The 22,084-nt window shown below is 45.4% G+C and overlaps 1 protein-coding gene across 1 annotated transcript in view; it reads left to right on the forward strand.

Moving 5' to 3' along the window:
• Window positions 1–20,332, forward strand: part of LOC121837418 (neuropeptide-like protein 31) — a 54,445-nt gene extending 34,113 nt beyond the window's left edge. Inside the window, exon 2 of the mRNA XM_042293045.1 lies at window positions 19,978–20,332. Within this exon, the coding sequence (XP_042148979.1) occupies window positions 19,978–20,213 (236 nt within the window). The 3' untranslated portion in view covers window positions 20,214–20,332. The remainder of the gene's footprint in view (window positions 1–19,977) is intronic.
• Window positions 20,333–22,084: the final 1,752 nt, after the last annotated feature.

Here is a 22,084-nt window from a genome sequence, read left to right on the forward strand (position 1 = left end):
GAACGCCGTAATATGCTGCCCCGGCGTTATATCCTGCTAAAAATAGTTGATTTAAGGGTTTTAGTTGATGCTCAGCAAATTTCCAATTCAAACCATATGTTTATTTTCAGTAATTAAAAAAGTTAATTAACGAATTTGAATTAATTAGCCGACTTATCGCAAAGATCAGCCACCCTTATAATGTCTGCCTGGCCGTATAACCCACCTGCAGAAACCGCATTAGTGTAGCTTTCACGGTTATTTTTTTAAACAAATGTGGAAGAATAATAAAAAAAAAACACCCGGTATATATATATACACAGGGTGTCACAAAATAAAATTTACGCGGCCTTTTTTACCGAAAAAATAAACTAGGCATCGCCGAATGCTCATTCTCTACCCAAAGGTAGAGCTAGAGGTCACAAACAGAAGCCAAAGTTTCAGCCCGATCCGATAACTTAATCAAAAGTTATAAGTGATTTTCTGAAAATTTCAATGAGCAAATGAAGCCCATTTTTGCCCGTTTTCGGTTTCTGGTGCCATAGAGCCTTATGTGTTTGAAAACTCCGTCGGCCGCCACTTTCCCATTGAAATTTTCGGATACTCACTTATAACTTCTGATTAAGTCATCGGATCGGGCTGAAACTTTGGCATCTGGTTGTGACCTCTAGCGCTACCTTTGGGCGGAGAAAGAGCGTTCGGCGATGCCTACTTTATTTTTGCGGTAAAAAAGACCGTGTAAATTTTCTTTTGTGACAAACTGTACATATATATATATATATACAGGGTGTGTTTTTTTAAGATTAACAGAATTTTTTTTTTCAAAAACCATGAAAGCTAGATTAATGCGGTCTGCGCAGGTGAGTTAGACGGCCAGGGGGACACAACATAGGAGGCTAATCGTAACGATCAGTCGGCTAATTAGTTAAAATTCGTTAACGAACTTTTTAATTAATGAAAATAGACATATCATTTCAATTAGAAACTTGCTGGGCGTCATCGAAAACCCCTAAATCAGTAATTTTCAGAAAGACTTAGAGCGCGTGAGAAGCGTAGTAGTTCACTAAATTTAGCACTTCTGGAGCACGTACAAAGCTAGGGGTTGCGATAAGGCGGCCGCGCAATTTTTCCGTCTCTTATCTAGCCCCAGCCTTGTACCTGCTGCACGAGCGGTAGCTTTAGTGCACAACTACGCTTCTCAGGCACTCAGTCTTTTTTGAAAATTACTGATTTAGTGGTTTTCGATGGCGCTGAGCAAGTTTCTAATTAGAACTATATGTCTATTTTCATTAATTAAAAAGTTAATTAACGAGTTTTATCTAATTAGCCGACTGATCGTTACAATTAGCCCCTCATACTATGTCCCCCTGGCCGTATAACTCACGTGCGCAGACCGCATTAACCTAGCTTTCATGGTTTCTTTTTAAAAATTCTGTTAAGCTTAAAAAAAAAACACCCTGTATATATATATACGTACTATTCCGATACATCGAAAGACGAAGAAAGTGTGCATGGCTTTGATCAATGCTGCTCAACCTGAACACGAGCCATTGAAGCGTGTGCATGCGCAACAAGACTATGGTCCTTCTCCAACTCTAAAATGCCTCGAACACAAAGGTATTCAAAGCGTCGGGCAGGTCGAGATGACACTTGACGTTTTCGGCTGCCAGCATAGGCTGAGGTTCGTCCTTAGGTGAAACGGATTATAGTCTGGGGTCTTTGGGTGCACCACGCAGTAGTAATTACACGAACGCGCGCCGATGCTGGTTCTCCGTACAACGTGGTGCCAGCCAGCAGTCATGCTGCACTGGCCGGCAAGATACTGCGAATGTTGACCCTCTGGATGACTGCCAAACATTACGCTGTCCAAATGATCCACACAACCCTTCCTCCCAATTGAGTTCATGCTGCGCTGTTTCCACACAAGCCCTCATGAGGTGTGGGAAAAGGCGCCGTTTCCGCACGAGGAGTGGGCACTGCAGGTGCGGTGGGAGCGCGTCAAGCGGACCGTCTGCGCGTGCGCAATGCCAATAGCAGCACCACCCCAGGGGCAGGACGTCAGCACCGCGTATTAGTCTGTACGTGCCTCGTCATTCAGTCACTGACTGACTGTTCATTGATTTCTAAATTCGAGAAACAACCTACGTCCCCGCAACCGTGCAGCGTGCACAACTCACGGGAAATTCCTGCGTTACCGCTCATTCACACTGGAAGCGGATCCGCGTTCGCAAAGCGGTTGCGGACGTGGTTGTATAAAGATCCAGTACAATTGCACGCGCACTCGATGACATCAAGTGCGGGTGCAATTGTACTGGATCTTTATACAACCGCGTTCGCAACCGCTTTGCGAACGCGGATACGCTTCCAGTATGAATGAGCGGCTAGTTAAGCGTACCGCACGAAGAGATGGCGTTGGTCACCAGCCGATTGAAATGGAAAACGCACAACGCCGTGACACAGCCAGTCATTCAGGATCCTACAACCTCTCGTCCCCGCGAGGCCACTGTATCCTCTTCTCTCATCTTCCTCTTTTTTGTTGCTTTGTTATAACACGCGGGATCTCACTTCGCTGCAGTGCAGTGACCGTCACGCCCCTCCTTGCCCGCTGATGGTCAAGATATCCAACGAATCAAAAGATCCAACGAGTCAAAAGGTTCAATAATGAATCCTTTGACTCGTTGGATCTTTTGACTAGCCAGACACGAGTCAAAAGGTCCAATGTGGGTCAAGAGGTCCAACGGGTCAAGAGATCCGTCGAGTCAAAAGATCCACGCCGAGTCAAAAAGAGGTCCAACGAGTCAAAAGGTTCAACGAGTCAAAAGATCCACGGCGAGTCGAGATCCAACGAGTCAAAAGGTCCATCGAGTCAGAAGGTCCAATAATGAATCTTTCGACGCATTGTATCTCTTGACTCGGCAGACGCGAGTCAAAATATCCAATGCGGGTCAAGAGGGCCAATTACTCGAGAACTGCCGCGTCATATTGCAAGGGGGTCGCGAAAAGCTCCTCGCCAGTCCTCCCCTAGTTCAAGGGGAGACGTTGAACATTAAAGATCAGAAAACCTTTTTTTACTAAGTGCCGTAGTTTTTATCGAAAAAGGAAAAAAAAAAGTGAGACAGATTTAAGTTTGACGCGCCGCTCAACTCCGCACTTGTTTTCCGGTTTGCCGCCGGAAAACGGGCCTGAAGGGGTTACCCGGAAACCGGTTTTGTGTCGCTGGCTTTTGTAAGTGGGGAGGGAGCGCTTTTCTTTGCTTCGGGTAGATGCGCCACTAAAACTTTGCATGACAAAAGTCAAGAAAATAAGTCTTTTGACGTGTCTGTTCACGTTTTCACGACAACATTAAAAAAAATGTATCCTCAAATAGGTGACCGGCGTTTGAGCCGGAAGTTTCGTCATCCGAAGCGAGGCACCACGTGACTTCACGCTTCCGGTTCGTCCGGTGCCGGTCGCGGTTCGTCCAGCTGCATCAAGAGCCCTTCTAGGCGTGGTGGCCGTGCTGTATTCGCGGTGAAAATGGCTTACATTTCCGCGGTACGTTGTTCTAACGCAAGCCATAGAGGGCATAAGATGTTCCAGTTCCCGTGTAACAAAGCATGGAAGCAACGATGGGCCGTCGCTGTTAAGCGAGTGAAAGAGCGAGAAGACCTGTGACAGACAAACGTCGGTGACCGTTTATGCGCGGCCAATATTGTTACAGGCCAGTACAACGTGTTCTCTCTTTCTTCGGGTAGGGCCAGCGGAAAATAACGATCTCTAACACCCTTTTGGCACCCACCAAAAGCGTCTCGATTATTCCACGAAGAGGTGAGCACCGCTTGTCGTACAAGGCATCTGCGAGAACGCGGGATGCGATCTCGCAGGCAATCAGTTCATGGCACGACGTTTCGTCAACATACAGTGCCATTGCCAGGCCGTTTAATCGTTACATCGACAGCTCGGATTAACATTTTCTGTGATGAGCCGCCGCAGACTGTTCCCGGGAAGCGGCGTGGATGGGTGGCTTGCTATAACATAAATAAACAAAAGGACAGGTCAGCTTTTTGTAATATAAAGAAACAAAAGCAAATGGGCAGCACCTTCATATTGATGGATAATAAAGCAGTAGCACGACCCTGCGTAGCTCATATCAAAATCGGTGCTCGTTTGTGTATGCTTTCTTACTCGACATCATTAAAAAAAAAAACGTGCGGGAAGGGGGAAGGGGGGGGGGGGGCGGAGGGTTATTGTAGTTCACGGGGGACAACTTGGTTGAAGTACCAAAAACGCGTGAGTGTTAAAAAGCAAGGATTGTCACGTAGTCAGATGTCGACGAAACTAACTTTCGCACGGAAGTGGCGTTTTAATCGCGCGAGAAAAGATACTAACTGAGTTTGAAACGCCGACTGACCGACTTCTTTCCCCGTCTTAAACTTTTGATTGCCTGAAGATTTTCTTACCCAGGCTTAGGTGTTCTAACAAAGTGAGAAAAGTATGCCAGACCTCCGACTGGGCATTTCAGCTGGCCGTGTCTTAGGGCTTACATTCGCGCCTATTTCAGTCGGTGATGTGATCTAACGTAACCATCAAAAATAAACAGAACCCAGATGAAAAACGGTGGCTCAAAAGGAAAACGAAACAACCAACCTTAGTTTTCATGCGAAGATCCGGAAAGCGCGGTGCGAGTGCAGCTTGCCGCCGGCCGCACTCGCTCTGCGCTTTCGTGGCCGTTCTCGATGCTTCTGCGTACCGATTAGTACTTAACATATCCGTAGAAGTAACTTGAGACTTTCAGAAGTGTGTAAGTCACCCAGCAGCAGAGGAAGGTGGCCCGGATTGATCTGGTTTCAACACCCGCACACGCTTCCGTATAGCCGTCATGGGGCTGCGTCGGCTGCTAGCTACGAACCGGAAGTGAATATTACCCAGAGTTCTTTGAGGCTGCTGCCAAACGCCGGTCACCCATTGAGCAGGTACTTATTGAAATTGCTAACCCTCACTCAGTTCACGTCACGCGCGTATTTTCTTGGCCGGCACAAGCGGCTGCAGGAAGAAAGGGAAATAGTTCCCTTTCTTCTTCGCGATTTCTCCGCGACTAGGGGAGGGCTTGAGGGGATTCTTCTCATTTTGTTGCGGTGTCGCTGAACCTGAATTTTTTTCCGTAAAGCAATATTGTCCGCGAAGACGAAGCAGAACGAGCATACAACCGCAGCGAGAGGACCTGCTTCCAAAACACGTCACCTTTGTCTTTAGGTGACTTCGATTTTCCTGGAGTCACGAATAATTAGCGGGCCAGCAAGCAGACAATATACAAATTGCCGACATCCAAACGAAAAAGGCAGGCGAAAAAGCGATCTGAGTGGCGATATGTGTAAGCAAAGTTATCCAGGATCTAAAAATCGCTGAGCTTATGTCCGGTACGGCGAGCTTTTTACAGCAAAGCTTTTTATGGCTAGGGTACTGTGGATTTTTCGTGTGCTTAACCAAAAACTTTACGCTCGCACCGCCGCACGCGCACGCCTTCCCCGTATAAAAGAGTAAATAACCAAAATAAAGCGTTGACGAACGCGCGTGCAAGATGCCATTTGTTTTATGTTTTTGCTTTAGAACAGGTTCTGCTGCAGACGACGGCACGTGCGGCGCCTGGAACACCATTTCGCGCATTCTCCTTGATGCTTGGGTAATTTAGCAATGGGCCTCCTGCGTTGCCCAGGGGGTTTAGCGTCTCAAACTGTCACGCATGCAGAAGCGTGCCTGCTCTGGTGCGGAGCGCGAGATCACGACGAAAATACAAAGAAACAACAAAAGTTCTAACGCCGTCAAAGCTAAGACGCTAAGAGCGTGAGCCAAGAGAGCCATTTCACGCGTTTCAAAGTACACATGACAAAGAAAAAGAAAAATGAGTGTCGCGACACAGGTGTTTTGACGTCACCACCCATAGATAAAAGACGCGTACCCTAGCAGTGGTCTCATGAATTTCGCACTTTTGATTGTCATGCGCCGTTGAGTCTGGCCAATTTCTGGCGTCCAAAGGTGTTTTTTTTTGTTCTTCAGCACCAGACAGAATTTAAAAAAAGCTCTACTAACGTGCCATAAGCAGTGCGAGGTTCAATCAGGTGAGCTTGTACTACCCAAAATCAGGGCGCTACAGTATGTTTAAAGCTTAAGCGCATGAGGCCTATACACCAACTCAACTCTCCTACGTCACGCCGCGGTGGTGGCGCGCCGGACGCACTTCCGGTCTGGGGCGGTGGGCAGAAGTCGCCGTGCCAGACATGCATTCCCGTGTTCCTTTGGAAGAAACGAGACAAAATACCTGCCATCTCGTCAAAATGCTGCGATGGGGGCTTTACCAATAGAGTCTGTAAATGTTTGAATATCAGTTTTCATGTGTTTTTGCACCCTCCGTTCGTCCGAGAACGTGGATAGTAGCCGTGAAAAGGGCAAACCAGACGCTGTCGAACTACGATTGCGTGTGCGGGCCACAATTTGTGGTCGCCAGATGTATTTGCTTTGTTCCAACATGAACGAGAGAAAACACCCGAGTGTTCCGGACCACCCACGGGTTCAGTGCGTCTTCAAATTCACACGGCCGCCTGATCGTTCGAACTTTCGTCTGCTCTTTCAAAGTTGTCTGCTTTTTGTCGTCTGCTCGTTCAAACAAAAGCGGCCCGTAGACCAAACTTTGACCCGGTGATTGCAATAAGAAGTAATTGCAGGCCTCAAAAGGCTTAAGTAGGCTCGGTGTAAACAGTAGATACAAGATGTTAATTATTGGTACCGGTGGCCATCACCTACTTGTTGCGCTTGGTCTGTTCCCGCTTTCGAGTTTCAGTATCGACGTCGATCATCGCCGCTACCTTTTACATTTTTGCAGCACGAGCGACGTCGCGACCGAAAATAGATACAAGAATCTCATCATGGTTTTGGCGTCCATTCTGCGGTGTTCATGCGAATGAATCTCCGCACGTCAAATTATTTACGGAAAGTTTAACGGCGTAACGAGCCTTGATGATTTCGCTCAGGCGATTAAAGTGGTAAGACGCTGCGATGAGGACGTAGAATCGACAACGCCAACGCGACAAGAGTATGCAGACTCACACAGGACGCCGACGACGTGACATTCGAATGGTTTGTTGACGCGGGACGCGGTGCTTCTTGCCCGTACTCCATTGCGCGTGGGTTCGAACTGTCGTCTGCTCTTTCAAACTTGGCTGCTTTTTGTCGTCAGCTCGTTCAAACGACAGCGGCCCGTAAACCAAACGTTGACCCGGTAATTGCGATAAGAACTAAGTGCAGGCCTCAAAACACTTTTGAAGGTTGGTTGGGGTAAGTCGGCTAAGGTGTAAACAGATACAAGAAGTTGTTGATCATTGTTACCAGTGGCCATCACCGACTTGTAATGCCCGATTCTACTTGCGGTTTTCAGTATCGATGTCCACCATCTCGGCTACGGTCCACGCTTTTGCAGTCCGAGCGACGTCGCGACTGAAAATAGCGAGCAGAATCTCATCGTGGGAGTCAGGCTTTAGCGCCCATTCTGCGGCGTCCACGTGAAATGAATCGCCCCACGTCACATTATTCACGCAAAGTTTTGCCTCGATAGTTTTGCTGAAGCCGCTCAAGTAGTCAGACATTGTTAGGAGGACGTAGAATCAACAATTACAACGTGAAAAAGAGCACGGGGACTCCCACCGACGCCGACAACAACGCAATTCAATGGTTTGTTTATGGGCGACGGCGGGCTTTTTGCCCACCATCCACCGCGCATGCGCGGCGCCGGTGGCGTCCGCTAGGGGCGCTCCGGTTTGTTTGTAAACATGAGTTGGTATATAGGTCCATTCAGTGGATGTTATCAATAGGCACCATTTTCAAGTTCAGTAGAGAGCGATTTTGGGGGTTAATGGCGCAAAAGCTACGAGGCCATCTGCGCCAAACTAATTGTAAGGATCATTGTACCAAAGGAAAAGTTTTACAAAAGATTGACCAAAAGGCTAGAGTCGGTGTAAAAGGCCAATACTGCTAAGAAATTCTATTACCCGTTCAAAATAGACTAGAGGATTCTCTCCCAGAAGGAGAGCAGGATGAAATGGGATATGATATTGGAAAAATTCAGGGAAATGAATGCGGCGCTTGGGCTGAAGGCCGGGACACAGCCACAAGATATGCAAAACAGTGAGCCTGTCACCACACTGATCACACACAGGTGGATCTTCTCCCGAAAGCAGATACCTATGAGTTATAAATGAGTGTCCAATTCTCAGGCGGCACAGCAACGTTTCATGAAGTCGGCTCTTGCATGAAGAGCTTTCCCAGAGCCCCAATGCAGGTTTGGTAACATGAAGCTTGTTATCGCACTCCATGTCCCATTCCAATTGCCAAGAATGAAGAATTGAGGACTTCACCAAGGGTTTAATATCTTGATAGGGTAGACAGGAGAGCGATTGTGGAAGGTTCCCGGCAGACCCTGCAAGTTTGTCGGCTTCTTCATTGCCATGAATGCCAATGTGACTGGGCACCCAACAAAATTTTATATTTTGACCCCCATGCAAAGCAGAGTTATGTTTATATCGAATTTGTTGTACAAGCACAATTTTAGTATCTTTAAGAGAGCAAACGGCAAGAATCACACTTTGAGAGTCAACAAACAGGACTGCCCTCAGTATTTTACTATTGATTATATATTCAATCGCCATTGATACCGCATAGAGCTCCGCAGTAAAAATGCTGGCGATACGATCAAGTCGTTGAACCTTGGTGAAGCTTTCAGAGTATACGGCGCAACCGACGAAAGATGAAGTCTTGGCACCATCTGTATAAACATGAAGATAACCATCATACTTATTTTGCAGTTCTCCAAACTCTTGCTTAATTACAGTATGGGAAATGCCGTGCTTGTTGAACTTTGCGAGAGACCAGTCGGATTCAACTCGCTGTGTTTTCCAAGGTGGAATACCCTTCACTTTCCGAACGACGCTGACCTGGTCCAGAGAAAGATGCAGCGAGGAGCGAAGATGTTCAATGCGGAAGCTCAACGGTGTTACAATGCTTGATTTATTTTCAAAAAAGGCGAAAGAACCTTGACCTTGTGAGTGCAGAGTAAGTCGGATGCTGAGGATCGGCCAGAATCTTGTAAGCATATGTTAGACTAAGATATGTACGTCGTTTGTTCAGGGACAGCTCATTGGATTCTGCATACAAACTAAGGACGGGGGATATCCGGAAAGCTCCTGTTGCCAGTCGCAAGCCGAGATGATGAACCGAGTCCAACATCTTAAGGGCAGAGGGCCGAGCCGATCCATACACTACTGCACCATAGTCAAGACGGGATCGTGCAAGGGCATTGTATAGCTGCAGGATACATTTTCTATCAGACCCCCAAGAATTGTGAGATAAAACTTTCAGAAGGTTTATCGACTGAAGGCATTTTTGCTTCAGCGCTTTAAGGTGGGAAGTAAAATTAAGCTTTCTATCAAATATTACACCAAAAAATTTGTGCTCCTTCCTAACAGGTCTAGGAGTTCAATTCCAGGGATGGATCCAAAGACAGCCCGCGTCGCAGAGAAAAAGTAACACAGACTGTTTTTGAAGCAGAGAACTTGAACCCATTTTCGTCGGCCCACTTGGACAGTTTATTTATGGCTAACTGCAATTGGCGCTCACAACTAGAAAGGTTACAAGACGATGATGACATCTGTATATCATCAGCATAAAGAGAATATGAAATAGAGGGTGGCAGCAGTTGTGCGAGTGAATTCATTGTTAGCAAAAACAAAGTCACACTTAAAACACCCCCTTGGGGGACTCCATTTTCTTGAACAAAGGAATCAGATAGGGCTGAGCCGAGACGAACTTGGAAAGTCCTGTCTGTCAGATATTCCTTTATGTTTTGCAGCGTACGGCCACGAATATTACAGGCATACAGGATTCGGAGAATCCCATACCTCCATACTGTGTCATATGCCCTTTCTAAGTCGAAAAAAACTGCAACACAGTGCTGCCTGTTTACAAATGCTTCACGTATCACAGTTTCTAGGCGAACTAAGTGGTCAAGGGTAGACCGACCTTGGCGGAATCCACATTGATTTTTATCAAAGACCCTCTGGCTTTCTAACATGTAGACGAGTCGCCTGTTTATAAACCTTTCATATGTTTTCCCAAGGCAGCTTTTCAGTGTAATTGGGCGGTAGCTTGATGGTTGTGAGGGGTCTTTGTTAGGCTTTAGGAGGGGGATGATGTGTGCATGTTTCCAAGCCTGAGGGAAACATGCCTTTTCCCACAAAAAATTAAAAGACAGGAGAAAATTTTAAAGGGATTCCGGAGAAAGGCGGCACAGCATTTCATGATGAATTCCATCGGGACCAGGGGCCGAGAGCTTTGTCACATTAAGAGCCATCTCAAGCTCGCGTCGCGTGAATGGTTGGTTATAGGATGCTGAATTTTCTCCTGACATGAGAAGCTTTTGTCGTTCCGCACGAGCTTTTAACTGTCCGAAGGTAAAACTGTAGTTGGCCGAACTAGACGAATTATAAAAATGTTCCCCGAGTATGTTACCAATATCTTTTAGTGATGAAGAAGGAGCATTAAATGTTGGAATGGCAAAGCACCTGTAATCCCCATTTACTTTCCGGTATCGGTCCCAGGCCTCTTTAGCTGGGACAAAGCTGTTTAAAGAAGAGAGATACTTCATCCATGACTTCCGCTTTGCCTGCTTCCTAGTCCAACGAGCCTTGGCTTTTCGTCGCTTGAACTCAACAAGGTTGCTTGGAGTGGGGTATCTGCGAAATCGGCCCCACGCCCTATTTTGGTCCGCCCGGGTTGTCGCACACTCCTTATTCCACCAAGGTTTACATTTCTTGGGTATATTACCAGATGTTTGTGGATTGGACTGCTGAGCAGCCTTTAGTATCTGCTCAGTAACATAAAGTGTAGCGTTCTCAGGGGACATAGACGAAAGAAGCGAAGGATCTAAAGTGGAGTGAAGATTAAAAAGCGTCCAGTCTGCCTTGTCTAAATTCCACCTAGGGACCCTCTTTAAAAGATTAGGCAATGGAACGGTACTCTTTAAAACAACTGGATAGTGATCACTTCCAAAAGGGTTATGAAGAACCTTCCAGGAAAAGCAAGGAAGCAATGAAGGTGAAGCAATAGAAAGATCGATGGATGTAAATGAGTTGTGTGCTGCACTAAAAAACGTTGGCTCTCTCCCGTTAAGAAGGCATAGCCCCCAAGACAATAAAAGACGTTCAGTCACACCACCACGGGAGTCTTGACGGGTACTACCCCACATAGGATGATGAGCGTTAAAATCACCCAAAATTAAAAACGGTTGTGGGAGCTGTCCTATAAGTCCCTGAAGCTCTTGAAGGTTTAAAGAAGCATTAGGTGGCAAGTATAAGGAAACAATTGTTACAAGGTGGTCTAGAAGGAGACGTACTGCAACAGCTTCCAGTGGCGTGCAGAGGGGAACTTGAGAGCAAGCAACTCCCCTCTGCACGACCACTGCAACACCACCAGAAGGGATGGAAGAGGGGCGATATTTTCTAAAGACCTGATGACGTCCTAAAATGTTAAAAGAATTAGTGTTAAGATGGGTTTCTTGCAAGGCGAGAGCGATGGGTCGAAGCTGATCCATAAAATAGTTGACATCATCAATATTTCTTAAAATACCGCGACAGTTCCATTGCATAAAATGTAACTTAGTCATCTATAAAAGGTATTTAAATATGCAACTGAAAAACAAAACTAGTAAAATAAGTAAGACTGTAGAGTCGACACGAACTAGGTGGAAGTCATTGGGATCATCACTTGGGTGGGACTACAGGCTTCTTATTCTTTTTATGTTTACTGGACGGCGTTTCCCACTCCATATTGTCCTGGTCGGACCCAGGAGTGGACAGATTGTCATCATCTGTCGACATCTCCACCTCCTGAGAGGTATCCGTTGTTTTTAGAGCAGCCCTTGTCCGGCCAGGTGTGCGGGGGGGCAAACCCCGACCACGACCGGCTGGAGGGGTTGCAGATGAACTGGGCGACGGGTCGTCCGAGTTCGTCCGGTCCCCTCCCTTCACAGGACCTGCATGGGCACCATGCTGCTCCTTTGGAAGGGGGGTCCTCTCTAGCGAGCAAGAGCGAGAAGTTCGCTCCGTCTCCCCAGAGGGGGACCTTGGAGAGGGGGCAGGCGCGGCTGTTGCCGACCTGTCCTTGGAAAGAGGGGCAGCACGCGTGCTACCACCAGGAACTGGAAGAAGCAGCTGCTGCCCCTGTCGGGCAGCTGGGGCCCTGAAGTCGGCCGCCAAGATCTCGGGAGAGACCTGGGTGGCCCTCGACTCCGAGCGTGGTGCAGGGCCCCTGCGCACCACCTCGGCAAAACTCCCCTTTGATAAAAACGAGAACCACTTCTTAGCTTCTGGGTACGATATATTTTCTTTTACTTTGATGGAAAGGATGTCCTTTTCTAGCTTCCAAGAGGGACATGCACGATAATAAGCAGGATGTGGTCCACCACAATTAGCGCAGTGGGCCAGAGCCGCCTCGCAGGTATCGGAAACGTGACCTTGACTACCGCACTTCGCACACGTCTCCTTCCCTCGACAGCTGCGTGTTCCATGACCAAAACGCTGGCAACGGAAGCACCGCTGGGGGTTGGGGACGTACGGGCGAATGCGGCAGTTCAAATAGCCTGCCTTGATTGTCTCAGGAAGAGTATGCCTTTCAAAAGTCAGAATAACATGTCTCGAAGGGATTTGTTCGCCGTCTTTCCTAAACATAATGCGTTTTACGGCAACGACACCGGCACCTTGGAGTCCCTCGAGGAGTTCTTCCTCACTAGTGTGCAGGAAGTCGTCCTCGGAGAGGACTCCACGGAGAGTATTTAGTGTGCGATGAGGGCTGACCGACACCTTCACGTCAACGATGGTAGTCAGTTTAAGGAGTGCGTCACTTTGTTTTTTTGTGTTCACCTCCACAAGAAGGTCTCCAGTGTGCTGTTTTTTAGCCTTGTAGGAAAACCCTACAAGGTTTTCTAGCACCTTTGCTACAATAAAAGGTGAGAGCTTTGAAACAGGTTTCTGTTCATCCAGCGAATGAACGATGAAAAACTTAGTAAATGTTTCTACTTCACATTCTTTGTCGATGGTTTTTTGTTCGGGGCAGTGCCTTTTAAGGGCGTGCCCTGAACGGGGTTTGGAGGGGTGGGGCGCCATAAAAGGGCAAAAAGTGTTTGGAATCCGCGGTGCACCGCCCACCACCGAGCCCAACAAGGGTTAGGTAACGCACCATAACAAGAAGGGCTTGGCTGGAGACGTTACACTAACAGTGCTGCCGGGAAACTATACCCAAGTGTGGGTCAAGACAGAGGTCTATTGCCACGCATGGTTAGCCCTTGCCGCCAAAGAGGGGTGAAAACGGAGCAAAAGAAATGAGAAGGAAGTGAAAGAAACAGGAAAGGTAAAAGCGAAAGATCGGAGGGGATAGTAGAAGAAAAGGCGACTAGACTGAATCATCCTGACCGGGCCTTACCAGGACTCCCGTCTATGAGAAGCGGGGGCCGAAGTGGTGTATTGCCTCGCCCGGGGGGCCCCGAAGGGTCCAACCCTGCCCCGGGCTTGGCTCAACCACCAGGATGCCCTTTTCCCCAGACACGGGAAAGCCACGCACAGTCAGACGTGGGCGGGCGAACCCGCATGTCTCGGGGTCCGTGGAGTCGCCACTCTCCAAACACCTGCTTTCACAGGTGCCCCCTGCGGGGCAAGATCAGTAGACTCTCAGGAAGAAAATAACGGCTTATCAAAGATGTGTCGCTGTGCGACCTGCGGGGCGGCGAAGCAAACCTCACCGGAGATAAGCTCACTGGAGAAAAGCTCATCTGAGAAAAACTCACCGCCAAACTGTCCGATGCTGAGAAAAGCTCACCTACGAATCTAAGAATCGAGCGTCGACTCAAGTGAAATACGCTCACTCAAATGAAGTATGCAGTGATGGCTTATGCGCATGCGGTCATTCAGTCCTTCGCAAGCAGAATATATTTTATTAAATATTATAACATTGTGTAACACGTTAGACGATTCCCGACGAAAATAAAATAAACAATTCTGATAGAAGGCTAATTAAAAAAAAAACAGAACACATGTCGATAGAACGCTAATTGAAAAAGAAAAATGTCGTATTTCCTCTGTCCTGGCTACGTCAGAATTAAATATGGTGACACACAAAGACGCTGTTGCATAACACGCAATCAGGAAATAATATATTTGAGGTTTGTGTTTATTCAGTGTCAGATCGGTTTGCCCTTGAGGAGCGGCGACACTGGTTTACGCTGTAGACGAGAAATTTTGACAGTGCAGTAACACTACAAGCCTGTGGTCTTTAACGTGCATCACGCAGTAGCCATACATGACTGCACGCACGCCACTACCAATATGTAGTATGTTTATGATAATGTCTGATTCATCATGTGGATATGTTTTCTTTCACCGCCATTGCGCTAATTCAAAATTATAAAAAAAAATATTATCAGATTTTTTTTGCTTCCCGCGTTTAAACTACGTTCTACTAAATCTACACTGCACCCGACGCTACGAGCTGACAGGACCCATTAAGCAATGGTGAAAACAAAACGTACTCATGGCGTGCGTCGACTTTTTTGTGCATGTTATTACCGGCTAGTCCAATCAATCGCAGAGTGCCTCACGGCTTTGCACTTTTAGTATGCGCGTGTGCGTTTGTGTAGTGACTTTCAAGCTAGTACAGCGCGCAAATCTTTTGGGAAATTCCTGCGGTAGTCAAGCATACAGCACGAAGAGATTACGTCGGTCACCAGCCGATTGAAATGGAAAACGCACAACGCCGTGACATAGCCCCCCATTTAGGATCCCAAAATTTGTCATTCCCGAGGCCACTGCATCATCTTCTTCCATCATCTTTTTTTCTTCTTTTGCTTTGTTATTATTCGCGGGAGCCCAACTCGTTGTAGTGCAGTGACCGTCACCCCCTCCTAGCCACCCAAAAGCCGTCATTCATTGTTGCTTGGCTTTTCTTTCTTTTCCTGCTGTTTTTGTTCCAACTTTCTTCGAAGGCCTTCACCCCCCCCCCTTTTCCCCGTTATCGGAGAGGAATTCAAGAGGTCCAACAAGTCAAAAGGTCTAATAATGGATCTTTTGACTCGCCCGACACGACTCGAAAGATCCAATGTGGGTCAAGAGGTCCAACAAATCAAGCGGTCCAACGAGTCAAAAGATCCACGGCGAGTCAAGAGGTCCAACGAGTGAGAAGATCCAATAATGGATCTTTTGACGCGTTGGGTCTTTTGACTCGTTGGACCTCTTGACTCGGAATCCTCCTTGTCACCCGAAAGCCGTCATTCATCGTAGTTTTGCTTTTCTTTCTTTTCCTGCTCTTCTTAAAAACTACCCCCCCCCCTTCCCCCTATCCCGGTGATCGGGCAGGGAGTCAAGAGGTCCATCGAGTCAAAAGGTCCAATAATGGATCTTTTGACTCGTTGGATCTTTTGACTCGCCAAACACGAGTCAAGAGGTCCAACCAGTCTAGAGATCCAACGAGACAAAAGATCCACGGCGAGTCAAGAGGTCCAGCGAGTCAAAAGGTCCAACGAGTCAGCAGGTCCAGTAATGGATATTCTGACGCGTTGGATCTTTTGACTCGTTGGACCTCTTGACTAGGAATTCTAAAATAACTGTCGTAACTTAAATATCGCGCTAATTATTTTTTTCAACTTTATTTTTGGACATACATTTTTATACAGAAACTTTGAAAAGGTGTGTATCGGAGTTCCTCGCTACATTAAACTTGTAAAGTCCGCAAAAAAAAAGTGTCTCTTTTCTATTTATTCAATATTATTTTTTGAACAGTTAGGAATGTGGTGAATGCGTTTTTTAGTAGGATGGCATTTGATAAAAATATTGGCACATTGTAATACAACGGCATATATATATAACGCATGAAAACCTGAGACTGGTTTGAAAAACGGAAACTGGTGATGTATGAAGAAAAAGGGACAGACAACGTCGTGAAGTACGAAGAAAAAGGGACGCACGTTGTCTGTCCCTTTTTCTTCCTACTTCACGAGTTCCCGTTTTTCAAACCACAGTCTCAGGTTTTCAATCATGTATAAGATACACCAGCTCGCCTGCACTTTAACCGTTTCTTCATTGGGCATATATATCTTAAATAAATGTAAAAGTTTTCGAAAATTAATGAAGCTCCTAACCATTATGGTGATATATCTTTATCGACCCGTTAACTATCCCCACGAAATCATAAGAAACACAACACAAAAAGAACACTGCGCCGGCCGGGAATCGAACCCGCGTGGCAGGCAAGTATTCTACCACAGAACCACCAACGCTTTCAACGCGCGAGTTCAAGACGGCGTATGAAGTCCCGCCCTCATTGGAGCTTTTGTTTGGTCCTAGTTTTGAGCCGATGCCGCAGGTTTTCATTTATGTTCAAAGAAGTGAATGCTATATCCCAGATCCCCAACCGCCAGAAAATCGTCCTCACTTTCATCCGTACACCAGCCCAGCCCGCCTTCGCGTTTCCCGCTTAAATTAGTCGTTGAATTGAAGTGGTCCATAATAACTATACAATAATACACCAAATAAAGTGCATCATACATTATTGGTGACGCGGGAACGTCCTTCCGATAAATTTAGCGGGACTGCGTATTTTATTGCATGAACAAATATTGACTTTAATCAGACAACGATTTGACACCGTGACGTGACGTCACGTGATTACTTTTTATAATGCCCGATCACATAATAGAGTGTCACAACACGGTGTTCCGTGACTCCGTGAAATCACATGACCCCACGTCACGTAACGTCACATGTTTAACGTCAGGCGACATTTGAAACTGACGCAGTGTTGTGACGTGATTTCTTGACCGGACACAGTGGTGTCAAGTAATGCCGTAAGCCACACCTTTTCGTCGTGCCATGTGGCTAAATAACATTACAACAACTCACTTAATGTTAATTAATAAAAAATACGTTCTTCCTTACCTGCAAAAAATGTCTAAAATATTCAAATGAAATTTTAGCAATCACTAATTAAGTACTTCGTTACACTGGTTATTGAACTTTTCAAATAAAGGACCCTGCGAATTCTTTATTCATCTATATGAAGTTTTATGTATCAACAGATTTAGAGCAATGAAGAGACATGTGAGACGCATGCAAGTTAGACACTTTGGTTTTCCTCTTTTGAATATATATTGCAAGCCCCCACTTTGAAGCTTCATATATTTACAGCGTGGGAAATCCGGCGTAGCTTTAACGGAAAATGTACTAAGATATATGTTTTACACGGAATATGTTTTCTTTATTCTAAATGTTGAAAGCAAGACTTCCAATTAAAAAATGATTCGGAAACCATTGTTCATTTGAGATAAACTTGGAAGCGACCTGGATCCCTTCCATCTTAAGGATTGAGATTTACCGCAATATTGGGCAAATGTCGAAAGCCATCCTTGACACAAACCTGTGCATAATTGATACCGCTTTAGTAACGGAAACCACTTTTCAGATGATATAAGAGCAACACGTTTATTTTTTATGTTTATATATACTGCGATAGTGTAGCCATCTCGGGCACAAATAATATGAATGAGCAGAGTTCAATCCCAGACATCGAAACCTTTATTTTCATATCTTTCGCTGCAATGACGAATCCCTTCAGTGAAAACTAGCAACGTTTACATTGTTGTGGTCTAGCTAGAATCGGAGCCTGCAAAGCCATTTATTTACATTCGTTTTGAGACGCAAATTTTTCAATAAACTTACTGCTTTCTTTTAGTTCTTCGACGACTCGTAATTGTTGTACCTGCCTGCACACAAAAAAAGCAAAAAAACAACCGTGGTTGCAGTGTTTGACCATCAGTATATCCTCATATACCAAAATTTTCTGAAGCTACAAAAACACAGGGAAACAATCACACATGCATACGTCATATTTGAAAGTTATGCAACCAAGGTTATATTTTATTTTGCTATGTAATAAATTTCCTTACATATATGCAAGGTGTTTCACCAATAAGTTACACTCTCAAAAAAAAAAAAAAAAAACTCTCAAACCAGCATGATCTACTTTTCGAATCATTTTTATAATTTCTTTATCTATGGAAAGGGGTGTAAAAAAATTAAGAACGTAAATACAGTCTTTCGTAAAAAAGTTAGACGTACCATGCAGTCCTTAGCGTTATCAATTTAAATATAACCTAATAGTAATTTGTGCCTGCGACAGAAAAAAGAACTGCGTAGGAAAATGCAGCAGCGCTGTCAGCCTAATATATCAACATTTAACCAAGTTGCTCGCAATTCTTGATTGATCCAATTATTTCACAGCAAAACTGAAAAAAACTATAAGTTAAAGAATCTACAGGGTATACGCTGCATGATTCATCTTGCCTCATGAATAAAATCTAGATTTGGCGGGAAGTCTCTAAATTTTAATAATTACACTTTTGAGCCTTTTAGTGGGTCCATTTTAAAAGGAAAACACTTTATTCGCGTTCTTATATGGTTTTTCAAAGAGCGACGACGAACAACACATTTTTTTACAGAGTAGATAATCAGAGGTTAGACATTACTTCTCTCACCAGAATCTTGAATATAAAAGGCACGTAACATTGTTTTGTCACTCACAAAAGGCCAAATAGGTGGGATCAATTCCGCCCCCCAGCATACAGTTCTTAGGATTTCGTGTAAAATGAAATGCATTCCCGGAAAGTAAAGAAGAATCGCCGCCAATCGTTCGTGAATTAAGCTGTTATCTCACCATAAGTTGCGAATCCTCGCACATCGCGTCCTTAGAGAGAGTGTAGAACCGCGATTGATGTTCATCAGGACTCCGATTGCCAGCCGCCTCCAGGAATCCCGCTCTCGGGGTCTTTCCGGTGCCCTTGGGGGTAGCCGGCCGCCGCAACACTCCTCGACCAGCCCCCGTATAAAAAGCGCGATACTCGGCGTTGCCTCATTATCAATCCGAAACCAGCGAAGCAGCCAACACAGACGGTAAGCGGTACGTTTATTCTAGTGGCCAGAGCATTTGTGTGCGTCTTTCGTTCCACGTAAAGCAAAAACAAAGAAGTTTCAGTATTATGGGGTCAATATATTGTGCTTGGGCTCGACGTTTCCTATTTGATGTTAAAATGAATAGAATTAAGATAACAGACCCTCCTCAATCGACTTTAAAGCCGAATCCTGTGATTTATGTGGAAATCAAAACAATAGGCGAATCCCAGACTTCGTGAGGCTCCACTTCAACATCTGCTGGTGTGATGCATGTTACACTTTTTCTTCTAACTGCGATGCGCATAAGTTACTTTTGGTTTAAAATGTTTCCCTGTTATTTAATGCGTTTTTGCCTCGTGTTTTCTGGGGAGAAAATGTGCGGGCATTTACTTAAATTTGTCAACATGTCCAGAGGCAAGAAAGAAACATATGATTTGCCATTTTAATCAATATAGAAAACAGAAAGTTTAGCGTTTATTCACCATCAATTAAAAAAAAAAAATTTGAAGAGTGTTTTGAGCGGCTGTGCGGGGATCGCTTATGCTGACCTGACATTGAGTGGGGTGAAAAAGTAAAGAGACTGTTCTTCCAATATCTCTCTTAAAACATTCTGACTCTGGCCTAGGAATGCTTACCACTACGCCAAAAAATGCTTAGGCGACTGAATATTTCATATTGCGGGAGGCTGTATCTTTATCCTAAAGTTTAGTGCAGTTCTGTCACTCAAAACATGTTCAAGAGGAGTAGCAATAGCAAGCAATTGTTTTTCCCCAGCCATATCAAAGTCTACTCCTACACTACTATGGGTTACCAACTGAATAGGATCGCCTCACTTAGGCTGAATTTTATCACAGCTGTATCAATTCATTTCTGTCCATAATATGAAATAACTTCACAATAGAAACAACTTCAGCCAGTCGGCAGTCAGAACTGCAATGAATAATATTAAGGTCTCATGCTCATTCTTTCTCGTGTTTTCATGCAGAAACTACCATCAACATGATGTCCAGCAAGACCATCCTCGTGGCCTTAGTCGTCCTCGCAGCTCTGTGCAGCCTGGCGGTTGCTCAGTATGGCCGAGGATTCGGAGGGGGCCGTGGCTACGGAGGTGGACGTGGCTTCGGTGGAGGCTACGGAGGCAACCGTGGCTTCGGAGGAGGCTACGGAGGAGGACGTGGATTCGGAGGTGGCTACGGAGGAGGCCGTGGCTTCTACGGCTGATGCGAACTCCCAATGTTAAATAGAATGTGAATATGTAAAATCTGCATTGTACATGACATGACAGAATCGCCAATACACTCAACTGCTTTGTCAAGTAATAAAATATCTTCCAAAATCTTTATAGTCGTCCGTACATTTCCAAGGTTGGTTTCTCTGCAGTGCTACACTAATTTGCATAAGAATTTAGAAACCCTTTATGGGGTAACGATGAAAACGCGTTTGCAATCCTACACGAATTGTGATAGGAATATTGTATATAGCAAGTGTTTGCTAAATCCTCATTTGCGTGAAGCCTATTTTTCTTGCTTTAAATTGGGCCCTGCATCATAACTATATATATATATAGGGTGTTTTTTTTTAGCTGCACCAAATTTTCAAAAAAAGAAGAGCTGCGTTAGGGCACTTAATTTATGCCATTAGCATACCCGACCTGGCGCCCACATGGAACCAAGTATTTTATGCAACTAGGCGACACTAATTAACGGAGATCTCTTAATTCTCTTTTTAATGATTGTTTTTAGAGGGCCTATTGCATTTACGAAATTGAAGCCCAACCTTAATATGCTCCAACCCCACAGCGAAGTAAAGGCACAAACAATTTCTGCGCGCGTTTCTGGCTAAATTATTTCATTGCCGCTGGCTCTTTCAAACCGAAACTGACCAGAACAGGAGAGTCGATGACTTCGGTATCTCCTTTGCAATACGCTGCTCACTCCTTAGTGTTTTGCTTACCGCGGCAGGTGTCATGTAGGCGTCTGCGGTCGGCGTCAACTGCGCTGTGTCATATCCCTTGACCTGTGGGCGAGGCGACGCTTTCGTTGGTACGATAAATGCTGTTGCATGCATTACCAGCGGCCGGCAACGTTAGACGAGCTTCCTGCATTTTATTTGGGAAAAAATATTTTTTCCATGCTGGAGACTTCTGCTAGCTATTATTTGCAACCGCTGCTTTATTTCTAAATTCTTGCTTTTCGATGCATTCAACTAGCCAGGTTTCGTTTTAAAGAACAGTGTAATCATGCTTCTGTAATATCACTGGTTGGCCCCTCTGGCAGTTAAATTACTGTAGCGTGAAACAAAATCATCTTTCTTTGTTCTATGTTCTATGGGCTCTTAATAAATGAGGAAGAAGCCTTGCACCGGCGTTCTGGCTCACGTTACGGTAGTCCTGTGCTGTGTGCGGCACAGTGTGAATACGGTATCGGCGCTTTTTCAAGTGTAGCTCGAACAGGGCACTGTTGAGAACTAAGCTTTGCTGCCTCACTTAGAGCCCCAAATAATACTGAAAGAATAAACAGAGGGACGGACAGAACAACGCATCTTTCGTGCTTTCGTGCCTCTGTCCGTCCAGCTCTCTGTTTATTCCACTGTCCGTCCCTCTGCTTATTATTTCAGTATTATTTAGTTTACCAACACGCTGCCGTCTAACTTAGAGCCCCAAATTAGCACTTTTCACAGCACCAGTATTTTCTTCGGAAAGCTTTTAGTTAGTCAAGAAAATCAGGAAAAAATATGGCTCAGCGCGTTTTTGGTACTTAAAAAAAAAAAAAGCTTGGCAGCCAAAGTTATTTGGGCATGTGATCAGCCACCTAGCGTTTTCCACCGCCTGGCCACTTTATGAAGTTGGAAACAGTTGCGTTCAAAGTAAGTGCTCGAATTGGAGTCCATCTACAGAAACGCACATCATCAGTCGGCTTCGCATGGAAAACAACACGCGCTCGAGCATTTCAGGCTGAACTGCGGCACAGGCGCCGAAGATTCTTTGTTTCAGGTTGTCCACGCTGGTCGGTTCCGTGGCGTAGACTTCATTCTTCACATAACCCCAAAGAAAAACAATCTAACGGGCTCAGATCTGGTGATCGTGCCGGCCA

This window comes from Ixodes scapularis, unplaced genomic scaffold (genome assembly GCF_016920785.2).
Source record: "Ixodes scapularis isolate PalLabHiFi unplaced genomic scaffold, ASM1692078v2 PGA_scaffold3__209_contigs__length_174095766, whole genome shotgun sequence".
In the NCBI taxonomy this organism is placed as follows: Eukaryota; Metazoa; Arthropoda; class Arachnida; order Ixodida; family Ixodidae; genus Ixodes; species Ixodes scapularis.